General features: G+C 49.7%; 1 protein-coding gene across 1 annotated transcript; it reads left to right on the top strand.

Annotated features, from left to right (window-relative positions):
* The first annotated feature begins 8,818 nt into the window (after positions 1 to 8,818).
* Positions 8,819 to 17,222, top strand: LDLRAD1 (low density lipoprotein receptor class A domain containing 1). Its single transcript, XM_060005272.1, has 6 exons — positions 8,819 to 8,839; positions 9,343 to 9,394; positions 12,014 to 12,142; positions 14,459 to 14,596; positions 16,345 to 16,473; positions 17,074 to 17,222. Exons 1-6 carry the CDS (start codon positions 8,819 to 8,821, stop codon positions 17,220 to 17,222), a joined length of 618 nt encoding a protein of 205 aa, XP_059861255.1.
* Positions 17,223 to 18,017: the final 795 nt, after the last annotated feature.

Raw genomic sequence — 18,017 nt, 5'->3', positions numbered from 1 at the left:
TCACATGGGCATTACTGGCAACTGCAGTAGTGCTGTTTGAATAAAGAGTGAGTCACACACTTGCCTTCAGCCTAGTCATTAGCTTTCTCTGAGTCAAAAGAAAATACAATTAACTAATCAAGTAAGGCTTTGGTCACAAAATATAGGTTTTGCTTTTTTAAATAGTAGGTTGTCTAGATTTGGAAGATAGAGGGTTAGAAAGTATGTCAGGCAGTCTCTTTCTGATTTTTTCTGAGAAAACAGTTATAAAACATGAGAAATGGATTGGATTTACCTTAAAAAAAATAAGTCCAGTTGTCTTATTTACCACCCATGGTATACACTTACGTTCATTAATCAGACACACATTTAATTGCAATGCACCCAGTGAGGCCAACTGAGGGGAATATATTCAAAATGCTGCAGATTTATAGGAGTCAGAGAGCCCACTATTAGGAAAGGCCTCCCTTATAAAAACAAAACAATACGAAAGAATATCTCGATAAGAAAGAGCAACTGTATAATTGTCCTATGCTCTTCCACCTTCCCTTGGTTTTGTTTCTCTTTGCTTCCCGAATGAGATACCCCTGAGATACCCTCAATCCTCTTGAAGGCATTGATCCAAGTTTAGACAAACTTTCCCCTCTTGTTTGTAAGAGACAATTCCTTGTGTGAGGAAATACCCAATCTTTCCTGTTATTTATCAGGCACTCAAATATTTGTGTCCTGCCTTTTTATTTTCACATGATTAAACCAGACTGACGTTTTACTTTTATTTTTATTTATTTATTTATTTATTTTTTGCGGTACGCGGGCCTCTCACTGTTGTGGCCTCTCCCACTGCAGAGCACAGGCTCCGGACACGCAGGCTCAGTGGCCTTGGCTCACGGGCCCAGCCACTCCGCGGCATGTGGGATCTTCCCGGACCGGGACACGAACCCATGCCCCCTGCATTGGCAGGCGGACTCTCAACCACTCTGCCACCAGGGAAGCCCCAGTTTTACTTTTAAAAAAAAGAAAAGAAAAATCACCACCACCACCACCCCCCAAAGGTATACAGCATAAAAATATGTGACTTGAAAATTGCAACAAAAGCAAAGAAACTGGCCCCTTCTAAAGTAACAGTTTAGCCCTTTGGGTGGACCCAACTTTACTTGTTTCCATTAGACACGTATCACCTTCTTTCCTACCACACAGCATCTTCTTGGGAAGCTTGCCTTGGTTCTAGGCAAATTATCAAGACCCTTGAGTCTCTGGTTCAAACCTCCCAGACTCCTAAGGTCCTTCTTGCTTGGTTCAGGTCCCTGGTGTAAGAGATACACTGATTCAGGCAATTACAAACAGTAGAAATCACCATAATGAATGATTTAGGCCCAAGATTCCCAATCTTTTCACAAAACTTCATGAATACCTTTTATATGTGATATATTTTTTGTAAATCAGAAATTACCAGATTATCTGGTCTCAATCTTATCTCAGAAATTCATATGATGTATTATCAGTGAATTTGAGCTGCTCATTAGCGTGTGAAACCTGGTACTTTCACTCTGAGCCAAAAGCAAAAACTTTATCCCTTATTATTAGTCTGTGTGGCTTTATCTTAGGTAAATGTGCCATTTCCATTATGATTTTTAAAATATATAATATATTAAATATATTTGAATGTATATTTAAATATATTTAAATATATTATAATTTTTGTGGGCTCTGAAGTATCTTAGGACTACATGTGGAGAATCAGAGGGTTCTAGACCTTTTTCGATAAAGCTAATCAGGCCCCCCAACCTTTGGTGCAGTCTATATAACATTCTCAGCTGAGTCCCCACACCACGGTAGTGATTTTTGCCGAGATACCATATTAGAGATCCACAGTTTAACCATTCAGCAACCACTTGAGAGCCCGAGTGCCAAGCCCCATGCTGGGAGATGGGACTGCAACAACAAACAAGACCCAGTGCCCAACTCTGGTCGCTCAGATTTTAAAGAGGGAGACAGACTATTATTAATGTGGTAAGTGCTGTGACCAGATAAGCATGGAGTACTGTGAGGGGACCCCGAACTTCTGGGAGGAAGTGATAACCAAGCTTAAACCTAGAGGGAAAAGGGAAGCCAAACAAAATATAAGGAGCAGTGTTCCAGGCAGTGGGGACAGTATGCTCAAAGACCTAGAGGCAGGAGGGTGGGGAACAATAATTGTTTAGCAGGCAGACACAGAGCATACAAAGGTATAGCTATAGATAGGGCTTGGCGGATCACATAATAAAGGACCTCATTAAACCTGACTTGGTCCTGAGCAAGGTGGAAAGCATAGAAAGGTTTTAAGCAAGAGTTGCAGTGCTTTAGAACGATGCACGTGGCAGCAGCGTGCACGATAGACCAGAGGGGCGAGTCCAGAGGCCAGCAATGTCTTAGCTCTACGGTAACCACCAGGGTCTATTAAATTTTGTGCTTATCCAGCCACAGAGAAATGGGAAATTCCAGTCCCTTCCCAGGGTTTTCTTTTTGTTTTTGAACGCCCAGTAATCCTATTTCATTGTGTTTCACGTGTATTTTTGAGCTTTTATGTATAAGGCTGTCTGTTCCTCCACCTTATTGTTTGGATGGTAAGCCTAGTCTTTGGGTCACAGTCACAATCTGAGTATTTCCAAGCAAACTGGGAAGGCTGTCCCATGCATTCCTAAGCTTCTTACCAGATTTCACATTGGGCTAAATTTTTAAACCACAATACTTGGTCAACTTATCACCGTCCTCAAATTCTAGGTTTGCCGGCCCAGCCTCAACTAACCCAGGTGCTCCTGAACCCCTCCCACCACATTTCCAGCTGCTGAGCAGGTTATGTTTGCATATGAGTATCATCAGTATGAGCTACCTTTTTTATCTTTCTTTCTTTGACTACTTGTTCTAGACTAGAGTCTGGGGGTGGAGGTATGTACAGTGACAGAGATAAAAGATTGAGATAGTGGGAAATGCAGCCTTCTGTGGAAAGCTAGATGGTACAATTAGTGTGGATTTTCTGACTCCTTGCAATACTGTAAGTTCTGAAGTACAGTTTATATACCTTTTCTGAAATGTGTAATTGTCGAAGCCAGCTTTACATATTTCACTATTAAGTATTCTCTTCCTGTGATGTTAATGACTTATCTGTTTAGAGCAGGTGTTCTTAACCCTTTTTCATGCCATGAACCCGTTTGATAATCTGGTGAAGCCTATGGACTGTTTCTCAGAATAATGTTTTCACATGCATAAAACTAAGTATGTAGGATTGCAAAATAAACTATATTAAAATACAGTTATTAAGGTATTTTCAAAATTTTGCAATTATATATATATGTACTTCTTTATTAGCACATAAAATAAGGCCTACTGGTGGTTCTAAATCTATTGGAATTTCAAAGTAATTTCAAACTACTGTTGTGAAATCTCTGCAACATCTGTGATATCTAAATCTGATTTCTATTAATGATAAAGTCACAGTACTGCTAACAGTCCTGTCATTTATTGCCTATGTTCATAATTGAAGGAAATGCTATATTTCAGTTAGACGTTAGTGAAAATATTTAATTTTTTTCTCATCCAAGTTCACTGAACCCCTGGTTTAGAGGTTGTCTAATTTTACTTCGTCGTTTTAAGAGTAAAAATATTTTTGTTTGCCTCTTCAATTCTAAATTATTTGGGTTCATTTTACTGTTTCTTGTATGTTTTTCATACCTGAATTATTTTGCAACGTTGCAGCAATAATTGAAGGCTTGGATGGAAAGAAATCAACAACTGATTAGAAATGAGAGGTTTCAACCAAAGCTCTTGATAATGTTACCTCAGGATATACCACCATGCAGTCATTATTGGAGCCCCACATCTGAATATTTCATAACACTTAAGTCTGTAAGCATCAATAAAATTTGAATCATCTGCACTAAGCAATATTATAAGCTGTCTTGTAAAAGTGTCTACTTAGATATTTCATGATGAAGTTTATCTATTGATTCCCCATAACTTTTGCAAAGCCCTTTATAGCACTCTGTCATTTTAAATGGGTCCTTACAGCATCCCTCTAGGAAAGCAGGATGGGGTTTAATATCTCCAGTTTAGAATTGAGGTAACAGTCCCAGAGAGGAGAGGTGGCCAGCCAGGGGTCTCAGAGTTATGGAAGGCACAGGGGAGGAGTGGTAAATATTGAGGCAGGGACTTGGCCTCACCTCTAGGCAGTTACGGAAGCTGATCTCTCAGGTCCCTGGCTCAATCTAGTTGTGGTGCCCACTTAGCATTGTCCAACCCAGAGCCGGGCACTGGACTATGAAGCAGTCCCAGCCCCCAAGCAGATCTCTTTGTAATTATAAACAAACCAAGTCATCCAGAAACAATAGTGCACCCTCCCAGGGTGCAGAACCCTTTCACATATGTGCACTCGCTTCGTTCTAACCACAACTCTTTGAGGTAAGTATTCTTATCCCCATTCTTCAGATGAGGAAACAGAGAGGCTGTGACTTGCCATCTTAAATCAGGTAGGCATTAATTTGGCAGAATCGGGATAAAAACTCAGGTTTGCCTGACTCAAGGTGAGGTTTACTGATCTCATGTGCAGAGGGTCTCCGCTAGCCACAGCCAGGGTAAGATGGGGCCCTTGACCATAAGGAATATAGGGAAAGGTAAATCCAGGGTAAGGGGGAGAGTCGAAGAAGGCTTCATGAAGTGAGATTATTGCCTGGTTCTGGGCAAGAAAGATGGATTTAGAAAAGTGGAGGGAGCCAGCAAAAATCACTCTAAGCAAGTGACAAGCTGCAGACTGGGAGAGAGATGTATGATCCATGCAACAAATGATTCAAATCCAACATAAAGAAATCCATAAATCAATAAGAAAAAGATAAACCACCCATAGAAAAATGGGCAACAGATAGGAAAAAGCCATTCACCAGGGAAGAAATCCATATGACCAATATACTGGGTTGGCCAAAAAGTTCGTTTGGCTTTTTCCATAACATGGAAAAACATTGTTAAAATGCAGGTTCTGGCTTGGTAGTTCTGGGGTGAGACCCCATCTCTCACAGATGATGAGGATGCTGCTGGTCCAAAGACCACACTTTTGAGAAGTGAGGGGATAAGTAGGAGTAGAGTGTGAACTTTTCAGCCACCCAAGTCTGCATCCCAGCTATGCTTCCTTTCAACTGTGAACCTTGGGCGAGTAACTTATTGTTTCTGTGCCTCAATTTCCTCATCTGTAAAATGGAGATAATAATAGTTCCCATCATCTGTGGTTGGGAGGACTGAATGAGTTAATATACGTAACACATGTAGTACAGCATGTGGCAAAATAGGTGTTCAATAAATGTTAGCAATTGGTGGTGGCCATAGGAATTACTAGAGAAACGCAAATTAAACCACACCGAGGGCTTCCCTGGTGGCACAGTGGTTGGGAGTCTGCCTGCCAATGCAGGGGACATGGGTTCGAGCCCTGGCCCAGGAGGATCTCACATGCCACGGAGCATCTAAGCCCGTGCGCCACAACTACTAAGCCTAAGCTCTAGAGCCCACAAATCACAACTACTGAGCCCACATGCCACAACTACTGAAGCCTGCGCGCCTAGAGCCTGTGCTCCGCAACAAGAGAAGCCACGACAATGAGAAGCCCGTGCACTGCAGTGAAGAGTAGCCCCTGCTAGCTGCAACTAGAGAAAGCCCGCGCACAGCAACGAAGACCCAACACAGCGAAAAAAAAAAAACCACACTGAGATGGATGTTGGAAAGTCTGACACTTTCAAGACAGACTGGGGAGACAGAAACTCTCACATGCTGCTAATGGGAGCGCAAATTGGTACAGCCACCTGGAAGAGCAGTTTGGCCATATCTGGTAAAGTTGAGGGGCCCCTGCACTGTGATTCTAGATGTATGTGTATGTGTGTGTCTAGAGAGTGTGTAAAAACCAGCCATTAGAACCATGCAAGGCATATTCAGGAAACTGGTTGACTCTGGGGAGGGAGGGAAGGAATAATAAAACTGGGGAAATAAGAGACCTTCAATTTTTGCTATACTTGATGGAAAAAGAAGTCTGAAGCAAAAATGACAAAAATTTTAACGATTTTTATCTCTGGATGGTGGATACATTATTCTTCCAAGTTTTCTGTATTAAGTTTTTGAAACTTTTTTCCCAGGGAAAGGGAGGGGGGAAGAAGGGAGAGTTTGGAGCAGGTGGGCCAAGGGAGCCTGGTGCAGTGTTGGGTATTGAGTGGGGAGGACGAAGAGGTCCATCTACTAGGGCACCACCTTTCTTCAGGAATGAGTGGAAAAGAAGTTTAGAGAGGTAGATGGGAAAGCTGAAGCTCAGAGAGGTTAAGTGACGTATCAGAGGTCACACAACTAGTGATGGGACCATTTGGACCATCAGCTCCAAAGTTCCCACTCTTGCTAGAAGTTTACCCAGGTGTGCCATGGCCCAAGCAGGGAAGGGAGCCCAGCAGGGTGGAGGTGGATGTTGTACAATGCAGCCCAAGTCCTTTTTCTCCTCAATATAACCTGGCTGTGACACCAGGAAGTTCAGGGATTGAGGCACCAGGGCCTCTCCTCCATCTTTCCAGGACCCCCTGTTGCCCTTCACTCAAGGGTTCTTGGTGACAGCCTGAGCCCTGGAGAGATACAATGCTGCCAGCACAGCCAGGTGTGGCTGTACCTGGACTGGAGCAGGAGTCCAGAGGAAGGGAAATTTCATATCCCTGAAGAGTCTTTTCATAAAAGAACACTAAAGAATCACAGTCAAGAAAGGCCAGGGCTTCCCTGGTGGCGCAGTAGTTAAGAATCTGCCTGCCAATGCAGGGGACACGGGTTTGAGACTTGGTCCGGGAAGATCCCACATGCTGAGGAGCAGCTAAGCCCGTGCGCCGCAACTACTGAGCCTGCGCTGTATATCCTGCAAGCCACAACTACTGAGCCCGTGTGCCACAACTACTGAAGCCCGCGTGCCCTAGAGCCCGTGCTCCGCTACAAGAGAAGCCACTGCAATAAGAAGCCTGTGCACCGCAACGAAGGGTAGCCCCCGCTCGTTACAACTAGAGAAAGCCCGCAAGCAGCAAAAAAGACCCAATGCAGCCAGAAATAAATAAAAATAAAATAAATTTATCAAAAAAAAAAAAAAAAAGGAAAGCCAGAGTTGAAGGACATGTGTTGGTCCCAGAATGGCAAAATGGTCATCATGCATGATACCACTCTCCATTCTTATACCCATGGCAGACATCACTATTCAATCACAAAATCCTGAGTCCTGACCTCATAATCCTTCTGAACCTCATGTTCCAGACACTCTCAACAATCAGTTGGAGCTGGCATGCAAGGTAAAATGTCGATGCATCTTCAGCACATGCCATGAGGGTCCTGCCCGTACCCCTCAGCCCTTTCCATTTCAGGGCACATCAGCCTAGCTTGCAGCTGCCAACACTGGCATCTCTTTGCCTAAGGCGGGCCAAGGGGTGCCAGGAATAAATACCCTCCAGCAGTTCTCAGCCAGTGACTGGCAAGAACTGGCAAATGCACACCTCAGTTCCCTTACCCTCGGGTGGGGTGACTCTGATGTGCATCTTCTCCCGAAATCCTTAGCAAGAGAAAGTTCCTCTTGCCCACAGTGGGATGAGTGTGATAACACTCCTGTTACTGGAGCCTCACTTCCCTCACTCCCCCGGTGCTTCCTGGGATTGCTCCCTCTTAAATCTGCTTGCCTTCAAAACTGGTCTTAGGTTTGATTATGGGGATCCCCAAACTAAGACATCCTCTTCATCCAGTTCAATTCCTTCTTTTTCTGGACAAGAGAACTGAGACTCGGAGAAAGGAAATGACTTGCCCACGGCAGAGCCAGTGGCAGGGCCCGCGTGAGAATCGTGTTCCCCTGACCTATAGCTTAGCCCTTCCCAGCGCTGCCGCCTTCTGAGCGCTGCCGCTGAGTCTGTCCATTCCACCCCCATCCCCTTGGACTTGGTAGTTTATATCCCAACAAAAAAGAAAAGGCTGGTTACAGGTTAGGCAACCCATGGGCATCAGAGGCAGCCTACGTACAGAGGGACCCTCCCTGGAGCCCCCAAGCTCACTTCTGGAAGTGGACACCACTCCTCCCTTGGTCCAGGGCTTCCAACCAGACCCTTAAGCTCCCAGGTTGTTGGTCTCCTCAGCAGAGGGATGAGCTGAATTGGTAGAAGGCATTATTCAGGGAAGCAACCTGCCCCCACCCCTCCCCCATCACAGGCATCATCTCCGGAAAAATTTAAAGTACATGGCCACTTTTTTAAAGAAAATAATTTAAAATTATATTTGCTTTATAATTTTAGTGGGAAATGCATATTCTTTCCACCTAGGTTACATATTTAATTGAACAAACATCAATGAAAAAAAATGACCCCTGCTTTTTAGCCACTGGAACGTTAATCCTGCGTATTTCTGCCTGGATCTTCATGCAGTTGCGGGGCCTGATATCCTCCAGTCTCATAACTGATGTGGAGGAAAAATCACACCCTGAAAAATTCCTGGGTTAATGCCCCCACCAAACCCACACTGTGTGACTTGAGGGCAGTTTCTCCCTCTATGAACCTCAGACTCTCCGCCTATAACATGGGGATGAGAACTCCAACCTTGGAGTGTCGCTGTCAGACTGCAGAGTGGGGAAGGGCCAGGCAGGAGCAGGGCCCTGCTGCCCTTTCCGCAGCCTGGGAGGCAGCCTGGGAGGGGCCTGCCCACAGGGAGGGTGCGGCCAGGCGAGGCCTGCTGTCATCCCTCCTCCAGGCTGCCCCTGGTGACAGGTAGGGAACCTGCGCTGAGTTCTCTGCACCCACCCAGGGCCCGGAGACTGGAGCCGGGAGCCGGAGACATGAACAAGATCTTCCCCCAGGTAAGAGCTGCCCTGAGACAGCTCCTGACCAGGGGGAGCCAACCTCAGGCTAAGGGTGGGCAGTAAAGAGGGGAGACACTGAGGTGACTCCGGTCCTCCACCACCCTGGAGGCTCTCTACGGGGACCCAACAGGTGAACCAGGAACACGGTTCAGGTGATAAGTGCTGGGAGGGGAGAAGAGGCCAAGGGAGAGAACGATCGACATTATGGGAGGGGATATCAGAGGGATCCTCTCCAAGGGGAGCCGCCTGAGCTGGTTTGAAGGATGAATGTTTGCCAAGTGGACAGTGGAGGAAAAGGCCTTCCAGGGCACAGTACAGGCATGGGTGTGGGAACGTGAAGTGGACGTGATGAGCTTGGGGCATTCAGCATGCTGGAGTGGGAGGGCCCGTGGTTTCCCCCGAGGCTCTTGGTGACACATCTGAAAGACTTTTCAGTCTGGTTCCCTGAGGCTGGACCTCGCCTCACCTCAGCCCACCCCTCACTCTGTTCTCTTGGGCAGGGGGATGGCAATGCTGCTGCCGCTGGAAGCAAAGCCCTCCCCAGAAGGCAAGGTAAAGGACGGAGGGCCTGGGGCCAGTCCCTCCCCAACGTGGGGCTCCCTTGAAGCTGGGCCGTTGCTACAGAGACACAAAGGGGGCTCCCTAAGGCTCCCGCTCTCTCAGACCTCTGTCCCCTTGCTGATGTCCCCTTGCTCCCAGCATCCTGGCCAACCATGATGACAGCCGTTTGTTTAACAGGGTGGTTCATTCTCTCCTTGCACAAGCATGTGTGGAGCACCTACTGTGTGCTGCCCACCTCACAGGCACAGAGCCACATACAGCGCCCCCGGTAACCTATAGAGGAAAGAGCTCTGGAGTCGAGTCCCTGGCTCAGAGGGTGGCCTGGTGATTCTCTTTACCTCTGAGGGATAAAGTAGGCAGGATTATGCACTTACTTAGCACCTGCTCTTGGCCACTGGCTCACCTTGCGACCAGGACAGCTTGCTTTACCTCTGTGGAATAAAGGAAGGAAAGAACACATTTATTAAGAACTGCTATGTGTTTCCAATCTTGGCCTTCATTTGATCGCTTAAGGAAACAGCCCCAGAGAGGTAGCTACTACTAATAACTATCAAGGATCGAGGATCAAGGCCCTGTTATGTGCGCGGCATCGCAGGGCCTGTTTCAACCCTCAGGACAGCTCTGAGAGGGGCTCCTCTTAGGGGGCAATAACAGATGAGGCAGCTGAGGTGAAGGGAGGTGAAGGTAGCTCAGCCAAGCTGGGGTCCCACACGGATGGGAGGAGGGAGGCAGGGTTCAAATTCGAATCAGGGTCCCTCTGGTTGCAGAGCCCCGGTGCCTTTGCTGCTCCACACTGGCGCTTGTCTATTTCAAGCCTGGCTCACGGTGGGCATGATGTGGGAAAATGGCCTCCTTTCCCCATCTGTCCCCTGGGGCATCGGCACCTAAGGGCTTTCAGGCTTTGAAGTGCAGCCTTCATCTGGCCGTGGGCCCCGAGGCTCTCCCGTGACCCCACCCACCCGGCCTGTGCTGCACAAATGTTTGAGGAGTTGGCTGCTTGGCCAACCAGGATGCTGCTCCTTGCCAGCCTTCCCGCTGTCTCCCTGGTTACCTGAGTTTACAAGGGAGCCACGGACTAAGGCTGCAGGGAATATGGGTTTTAGATTTATGCTGCATCTCCTACAGCATAGATCGGCTATCGTCTCCCTTCCCAGTGCATGCCCACTCCAGGCTCCGGACACACAGGGCCACTTGCTGTCCCCCATATCCCATCCAGGCGCTCTCTGCCTGGAGTGCTCTCTCCTCGCACCTTCCCCTCGCCTGCCTGTGGAAATCCCACCCGCCTTCAAGCACCATGACACCTTGTTCACGCTTTCTTAACCACACTTGCCGCCTGGCTCTGTGAGCAGCTGGTGTACAAGTATAGTCTGAGTACAGAGTAGGCAGCTCTGGAAATGTGAATGGATTATATGGAAATGACCTGAACTAACCTGAATTGGGCCCTTCCCTTGTTTCCTGGATCTCTAGATCAGAGTATTCAGAAAGCACCTACTGTGTGCCTGCCTACTATGTCCCCAGGCTGGATCCTGGGGACGTAGATGCATCAGACCCCTTCCTGCCCCCTCTCTGAGATAATTGTGCCCCAGAGGACAGCAGGAGTGCCCACACTCTTCTTTTTACCTGTCTACATCTTGTCTTCTAAGTGCAACTACAAGCTTTTGGAGGGCAAGGGGATCAGAGCTGTGACTGCTTTTGTGTCCTCTACAGAGCAGGGCATCTAGTAGGATCCGAAGAAGACTTTGTTTCATTATTTCACAAGCAAGCAAATATTAAAGGATCGAAATCAGTTAAAGCAGGAGGACATCACCTATTTCCACAGTACTTCAGATACAGAATGGCACATAGTAGATGCTCAATAAATATGAATAGTAGCTAAAACCTTTACAGCACTTACTATGTCCCAAGCACTGTTCTGATACAATACCTAGCTTAATCCACTCAACAACTCTAAGGTAGGCATTATGACCCCCATTTTCCACTTGAGGAAACAGACACAGAGAAGTAAAGTGGCTTTTCAGTGTGGCCCATCTGGAAAGTGGTATAGCTGGGATTCCAATCAGCATCCTGACGGGCTCCAGAATGAGCAATCAGTTGGCATGTGGAAAGGGCACCCGTTTGGGCAGCAAATAAGTGTGGATTCACATCCCAGCTCCACACAAGGTGACCTGAACCTTTTCTTCTCTGAGCCTCAGTCTCCTCATTTATAAAATAAATGTTGTCTTGAAAACTACAAATAATGGCTATGAAGGGCCTGCTTTGGTCTTTGCCCCACGGTAGGGGCTTGATACGCAGGTGTACGTCTCTCTCTTCCTCCTGAGGAGACAGCCTCATGGAAGGACAGGAGGGTGAGGGGGGTGGAGCAGAGACCTGGGACCCTCATCCTGACTGCCACTCACCAGCAACTGGACCTGGGCCAGAGACAGGTGTTTGGTGGGGGTGGCCCACAGGCAGAGCCGAGAACATAATGGTGGACTTGGGAGCCCTCTCCTCCAGGGAAGCCTGTCCTGCCTTCAGGACCCCAGTGGGTAGGGACCACTAGTAGCAGTCAGGGCAGGGAATCTCTGGGCCCCAGCACTGGCTGCTCCATCACTGGTTTCCCACCCCACACAGCAGACCGGAGCCCTTTCTGCTGCTCGTGCCGAGGGGCCTGCCTCTCAGCCTTCCTGATGCTCCTGCTGGCAACTCTTGCAGCCCTGATTGCCCTGGTCGCCATCCTTGGACCCCCACCTCGCACGCCAGGTCAGGGTGGGCAAGAAAGGGTGGGTCAGACTTGTTGGGAGGAGAGGGGGACACAGAGAGATGGGGGAAAACTGACCCTGCCTGGCTTCTCCATGAAATGACTTTTGGACAGTTCCTTAGGGTGCATGTGCAGACACACACAGACACTGACATATACACATCTCTGAGCTTCCGTTTGCACATCTATAAGCATGAGCTATTGAGAGGACCCAGCTCTGATGCCACCTCCTCCAGGAAGACCTCCCTGCCTGCCTGGTTTAGGAGCCTTGTCTCAGCTCCCATAACTCTCACACTTCCTCTTCCCCGAGTCTGCTCACCCTGGGTGGTGCCATCCATCTGCATGTCTGCCTTCGCCACAGAGGACAGGGACCTGTCCGACATATCCCTGAGGCCCGACTTCAGTGGTGAGCCCCAACACCAACCCTGCCATCACACAGCTAACAGTTTGGAGAGTGAGGCGGATGTTAATCCAATAAGTACAGTAAGGCAGGGTTAGTGGGGGCTCTGAGAGTCTGGAGCAGGGCTCTGACCCAGTCCAGGAGTCAGGAAGGGCTCCTTGAGCAGTGAAAGGGGGCTGAGGCATGAAGGGAAAGTGGGATTGATTAGTGGAAGGGGTGGCAGGAAAACCACAGGGAACACCCTGTGCAGAGTCCCTGGGATGGGAGGAAATGTGAGGAGAAGGTCAGTGGACACGAAGGACAGAGCAGTGGGTGGGGCCGAGGTCCAGGGCCTCAAAGGCTGCACTGGGGAGCGAGGTCACCATCCGGAGAGCCATGGGCGGGGATTAAGCTGGGGGCAGGGTGTCAGCAGGCCTACCTTTCTGAGAGATGCCTCTGTCACCTAGCAGGAGGTGCTAAGGGGACAGGTAGAGTGGGGTAAAATCCACAGTACCCCACATGCCTGAGCATGGGCGCTGGGGATAGATATGAGCACGCAAGGAGCTGCCTGCATGTATGTACCTGTGCGTCTGTGTGTTTATGTGTGCGTGTACGTGTGTGTGCAGGTATCTATGCACACGTCTGTGTATGCAGGTACATATCTGTGTGTGTGTGCCCGTGTGTGTACATGTCTGTATATGTGCGAGTGTACTGATGTATGTCTGTGTGAGCAGCTGTGTGTGTGTGACAATGTAACTGTCTCTGAGGGTCGGCCCCCTCACACTAGCTGAGGCAGTTCCAGGAGATGAGCCGTGGTTCACATGTGCACAAACACACAGGCACAAACCCGCTCCCACGTCCAACCTGCACTCATGCGTGTACACATGCACAGCCTGAAGAGCCGGACCTCCCAGTCCGTCTGTCGGTTTCTCTCCCCTAATTCTTTGGGGGAGGCCCCAGGGTTGGGTGTTCCCCGCAGTGGGATGGAAGGGCAGACTCTCAGAAGGATAGACACTCAGATGGTCCCCACCATTCCTGGACGCTGGGGAGGCGACCCGGCCTCAGGAAAGAGCAGAGGCAGCAGCCTGGGTTATTAGCCGTGTGGCCAGGCATGTCACACCTCTCTGAGTCTTACTTTCCTCATCTAGGAAATGGGGCTAATGATGACACCTCACAGAAGTTTTTGGGGAAACAATAGAATAAAAATGTGAAGGCGCTTTGCAGCCCGTAAAGTTGTCCCAGATGTAAGGGATTGTGGCATAACGGTCCCCAGCCAGCCCCAGGACGTTGCCTCTGACACCTTCACCTGCACCAGGAGCCCCACTGTGAAAGCCACTTCACTGACTTGAGCACTGCCCTCAGGAACTCCCCGTGAGACAGTCATTCAATAAACCATGACCTTCTCTGCATTCTCTCTAGGGTTATTCAAACAGAGAGGCTTTTTTTTTTTTTTTTCGGTACACGGGCCTCTCACTGTTGTGAACTCTCCCGTTGCGGAGCAACAGGCTCCGGACACGCAGGCTCAGCGGCCGTGGCTCACGGGCCCAGCCGTTCCGCGGCATGTGGGATCCTCCCAGACTGGGGCACGAACCCGTGTCCCCTGCATCGGCAGGCGGACTCTCAACCACAGTGCCACCAGGGAAGCCCACACACAGAGGCTTTTATGTAATCTCCCCAACTGTCCTGTGGGGTGTGTGCTATGATCCCTATCTTGCAGAAAGGAACCTGAGGCACAGAGAGGTTGGGTCATTTGCCCATGGTCACACAGCTGGCAAGTGGTTGAGCTGGGGCTTGGACCCCATCTCTGACGCTGAGCCCAGTGTCCTCCCCACTGCCCCAGCCTCTCACCCCAGCTCAGGTGGGGCTCAGTGGGGAGAACTTGGTGATGCCCTTGTAAACACCACCCTTGACCCTTCCGGGGCTCGCCCTGCCCACTCAGGGGCCCAGCCCTGTGTGACACAGATGAACAGGACGGGCTTCCTATGCCACGACCGGAGGAGCTGCATCCCAGCCAGCAGGGTCTGTGATGGCGTCCACACCTGTGCCCACGGCGAGGACGAGGAGGAGGCCTTGTGCCGTGAGTAGTTACTCCAGGGCCCCTTGGGAGTTGCCTCCCCCAACTCCAGCTCTCCCTGCAGTCATACTGAAGCTCGACCACCCCTGAACATACCAGGTACCCTGATGTCCTCAGGCCTTTGCTTATATGCTGCCCTCAGCCAGGAACATCTTCCCCCCCCCGTCCCACTCACACGCACACACATGTACCCACACTAGGAGATGCCTCCACTCTGTGCATCTCCGTGTCCAGAGAACCTGTGTACAACCCTCAAGGCAGATTTCAAGTGCTACCTCCTCCAGGAAGCCTTCCCTGACACCCAAACTAAATTACGTTCCCTCGTTTGGGCTCTCACAACTCCTGTGCTTCCCTGCACCCCAGCCCTAGTCACACTGGTTGTCACTCTCAATTGGCATGTTTGCCACCCCCATCAGACTGTGAACTCCTATGGGGCAAACCTAATCTGCTTGATATTGGGGCCCAGTGCCTGGTGCAGGGCACTGCACAGAGAGGTATCAAGAATGATTTGCTGAATAAATGATGAAATGAGTGAATGAATGGGAAGGTCTAGTCCCAGACCTTAGAGACCTGACAGTTCTCAAGAGAGAGGAGTGTGGCACTTGCCACAGAGGAGGGAGAGAGCCTGGTGAGTCGGAGTGGTGGGATGGGGTAGCTTACGGGGGAAGGGTCATTGCATCATGGACCCTCAAGACCAGAAGAGATCTTAAAGGTCATCTAGTCCATGTCCCAGCTCATGCCCAAATCCCCTCTGCCTCTGCTTACACTCCCAGGATGGGAAGCTCACTACAGTTTGAAGCAGCTGCTCCCGTCATTACCTGGTTTTTCCATGGGAACGTCTCCCTTGTACTGAGTTTAGGGCTGCCTCCCAGTAGCATCCTTGGTTGGTTCCAACTCTGCCCTCTCGTTAACCCCTGCCCCCCAAGAACCACATTTCAATCTGTCTCCCATGATGATGTCACTGCATGGATTTGGAGATTGTTTTCTTGTCCCCCATGAGTGTCCTCTTACCCGGGCCACCCTCTGAACTCCCAGTCACCCCCTTATGATTGGTCTTCCCCACTCCACCAGCACTCTACAGAACACATACCAAATGCCCATGTCCCTCTCCCTGGACTGGCCCCAGAAGCATCCATGACACTCCTGGCTGGCTCTGGTGAGTCCAAGGAACAAAGGCTTTTCCCCGCCCAAGTCTGGGTTATACCTCTAATGATGTGGCCTGAGTTTGTGTTAATTTTTGGTATACCTGTCACACTGCTGTCTAACACAGAACCCACTTTCAAGAAAGATACTCTGACTCTCTTTCACAAAGCATGTGATCCCACATTCCCTGAGTTCTGGGACCCAAGTGCAAGGCTTCATATTTATTCTTGTTATGTTCCAGTCGGAGGAGGCTTCCTGGAGGTGAAGGAACTTGAACCTGGACTTGCAGGTGGAATGGTTTTGGACAAGTGTCAAGGAGGACTTTTCTGGAGGGAGGAATAAAGCAAGCAATGGTGTGGAGTGGGAAGGCGCAAGAGCTGAGAAGGGAGAAGTGGCTCTGGGCATTCTATTGGGCGAACAGGGAAAGAACCCTCCTCTCTCCTTGACGACCTCCTCCCCAAGAAACCTCCTTTTGCCCTTCCTGGATAGATGGCAGTGACCCCAAGTTTGACAGCTGCCAGCGTGGCCAGGACAATCCACCTCCAGATAGTCCTGAGGCAGCTGCAGCCAGATGTGGACTTCCTCCTGCCTCATCTCTCCCTCTATAGGAGACACGCCCCAGAGCTTCCCGGGCTTCCTCGTGGCTCACTGCGGAGACCCTGCTTCCTGGATCTACTCAGACCAAAAGTGTGATGGGATCAACAACTGTGGGGACTGCTCAGATGAACTGAGCCCAGGTAGGGGTCTGGGCACAAGCTTGGCTGGGGCAGGTGGCCAGGCAGTGGCCAGAGGGCAGAAGTTAAACAGAGAGAATCTCCGAAGTTCCCCCTGCATCCCCTTCTTGCATCCTAGGAAGAAGTTTTCCACTCCTCCTTGAATGCCTCAAGTGGTAGGGTGCTCACTACCACTCCAAGGGGCTCCTTCTGGAGAGTTATTCTTCTGTGGTGGGAAACTTGCTTTCAGGGTCGCAGATGAGGAAACTGGGACCCAGAGGGCAGTCATGTAAGGAGTATGTACATGGCCCAGCCGGGATTTGAACCTGGGCTTCCTTCATCTTCTCTGCACCACCCAACAACCCTGTGAGGAAAGGAAGGCAGGAATCGCTGGCCCCAGTTTATATGTAGGTAAACTGAGACCAGAGAGGAGAAGTGACTTAATATGATGAGTGATAGGAAGGGGGCTTGGGTGTAAACCCAGGTTTCCTGACTCTAAGACGAGTTCTTTCACTGCTCCAGAGTTTCCTTTCAATTTCTTCCCCAGTGTTCAACCCAGAGCTAAAGAGTGCCCTGGTGCATGGGGCATTCCAGGACAGAGCAGCTGCTCTTCTGTCTTCCCAGTGACTGTGTGCCCGCCCTGTGGCCCTGGCTGGTGGCGCTGTCCCTCGACCGTCTTCAAATATTGCAGCTGTATCCCCAGGAGCCTCTGCCGTGATCACGTGCAGCACTGCTCTGACTGGTCTGATGAGTACTCCTGTCCTGGACCCTGAATGGGTCACCCAGGCCAGAGTGGGAGGCTGGTTTGGAATGGCACTGATAACCTGTCACATGTGCTATGAATCCAAGTACACAAGGGCAGGAAGGAGCCTTCGAGATCATGTAGTGGGATCTACACACAGTTGTCTCTGAATAGGAATTGCCTCTCCTGCTTTCAAGTTTTTCAGCCTCTGCTTGAATTCTTCCAGTGACGGGGAGCTCACTACCATGTTAGGCAACTCCTAACAAAGACGAAGGGAATACGCTTCCATGATCGGAGGCCTGCCTCTGGTGCCGCACAGAGGAAATCTGCTCCTCCACTCCAAGACAGGCTTGCAGATACTGACCTTGTCACCCCTTGGAGAAAAGATAAGTCTTGGGCTTAAACACCAAGCTGAGAATTTAGCCCTTATGGATGGCACATATATGAAGTATATGTCACTTCCTGCCCTTTTGATACCTAAGGCAGATATTCCTGGGCTTGGATGCAGCCTCAGTGTTTTCTCAGCTCAGTAATCCTAGCAGGTCCCACTGATGGATCACATGAGATGCACATGAGACGGGGTACTTGTCATCCTGCCCCTAGGAAGCCACCCCAGGAAGCTCTGAGCTGTAGGAAGAACAGCTTGAGGAGCGCCCCCCCGCTCCGTCCATCCCTTCTCTTCCCAACCACTCCCACCCTCACCCCGTGACCAGCTGCCCAACAAAACATCCCAGGTTCCTTCAAGTAGGGATTGTATTTTGGTTTTGGAGCCTGAGTGAAGGAGTTGTTTCTCGGCATACATTTCCAGTTTCACAGCACCCAGGCA

Source organism: Delphinus delphis, chromosome 1 (assembly GCF_949987515.2).
Source record: "Delphinus delphis chromosome 1, mDelDel1.2, whole genome shotgun sequence".
Lineage (NCBI taxonomy): Eukaryota > Metazoa > Chordata > Mammalia > Artiodactyla > Delphinidae > Delphinus > Delphinus delphis.
Note: the sequence above shows the minus strand (reverse complement) of the source record. Positions and strands in the feature narration are given on the sequence as shown.

Coding starts and splice junctions, on each gene's coding strand:
- LDLRAD1 (XM_060005272.1), top strand. CDS start 8,819: ATGAACAAGATCTTCCCCCAG. Junction 12,143..14,458: donor ACCCCCACCTCGCACGCCAG/GTCAGGGTGGGC, acceptor CTGCCCACTCAG/GGGCCCAGCCCTGTGTGACA. Junction 14,597..16,344: donor CGAGGAGGAGGCCTTGTGCC/GTGAGTAGTTAC, acceptor CTCCCTCTATAG/GAGACACGCCCCAGAGCTTC.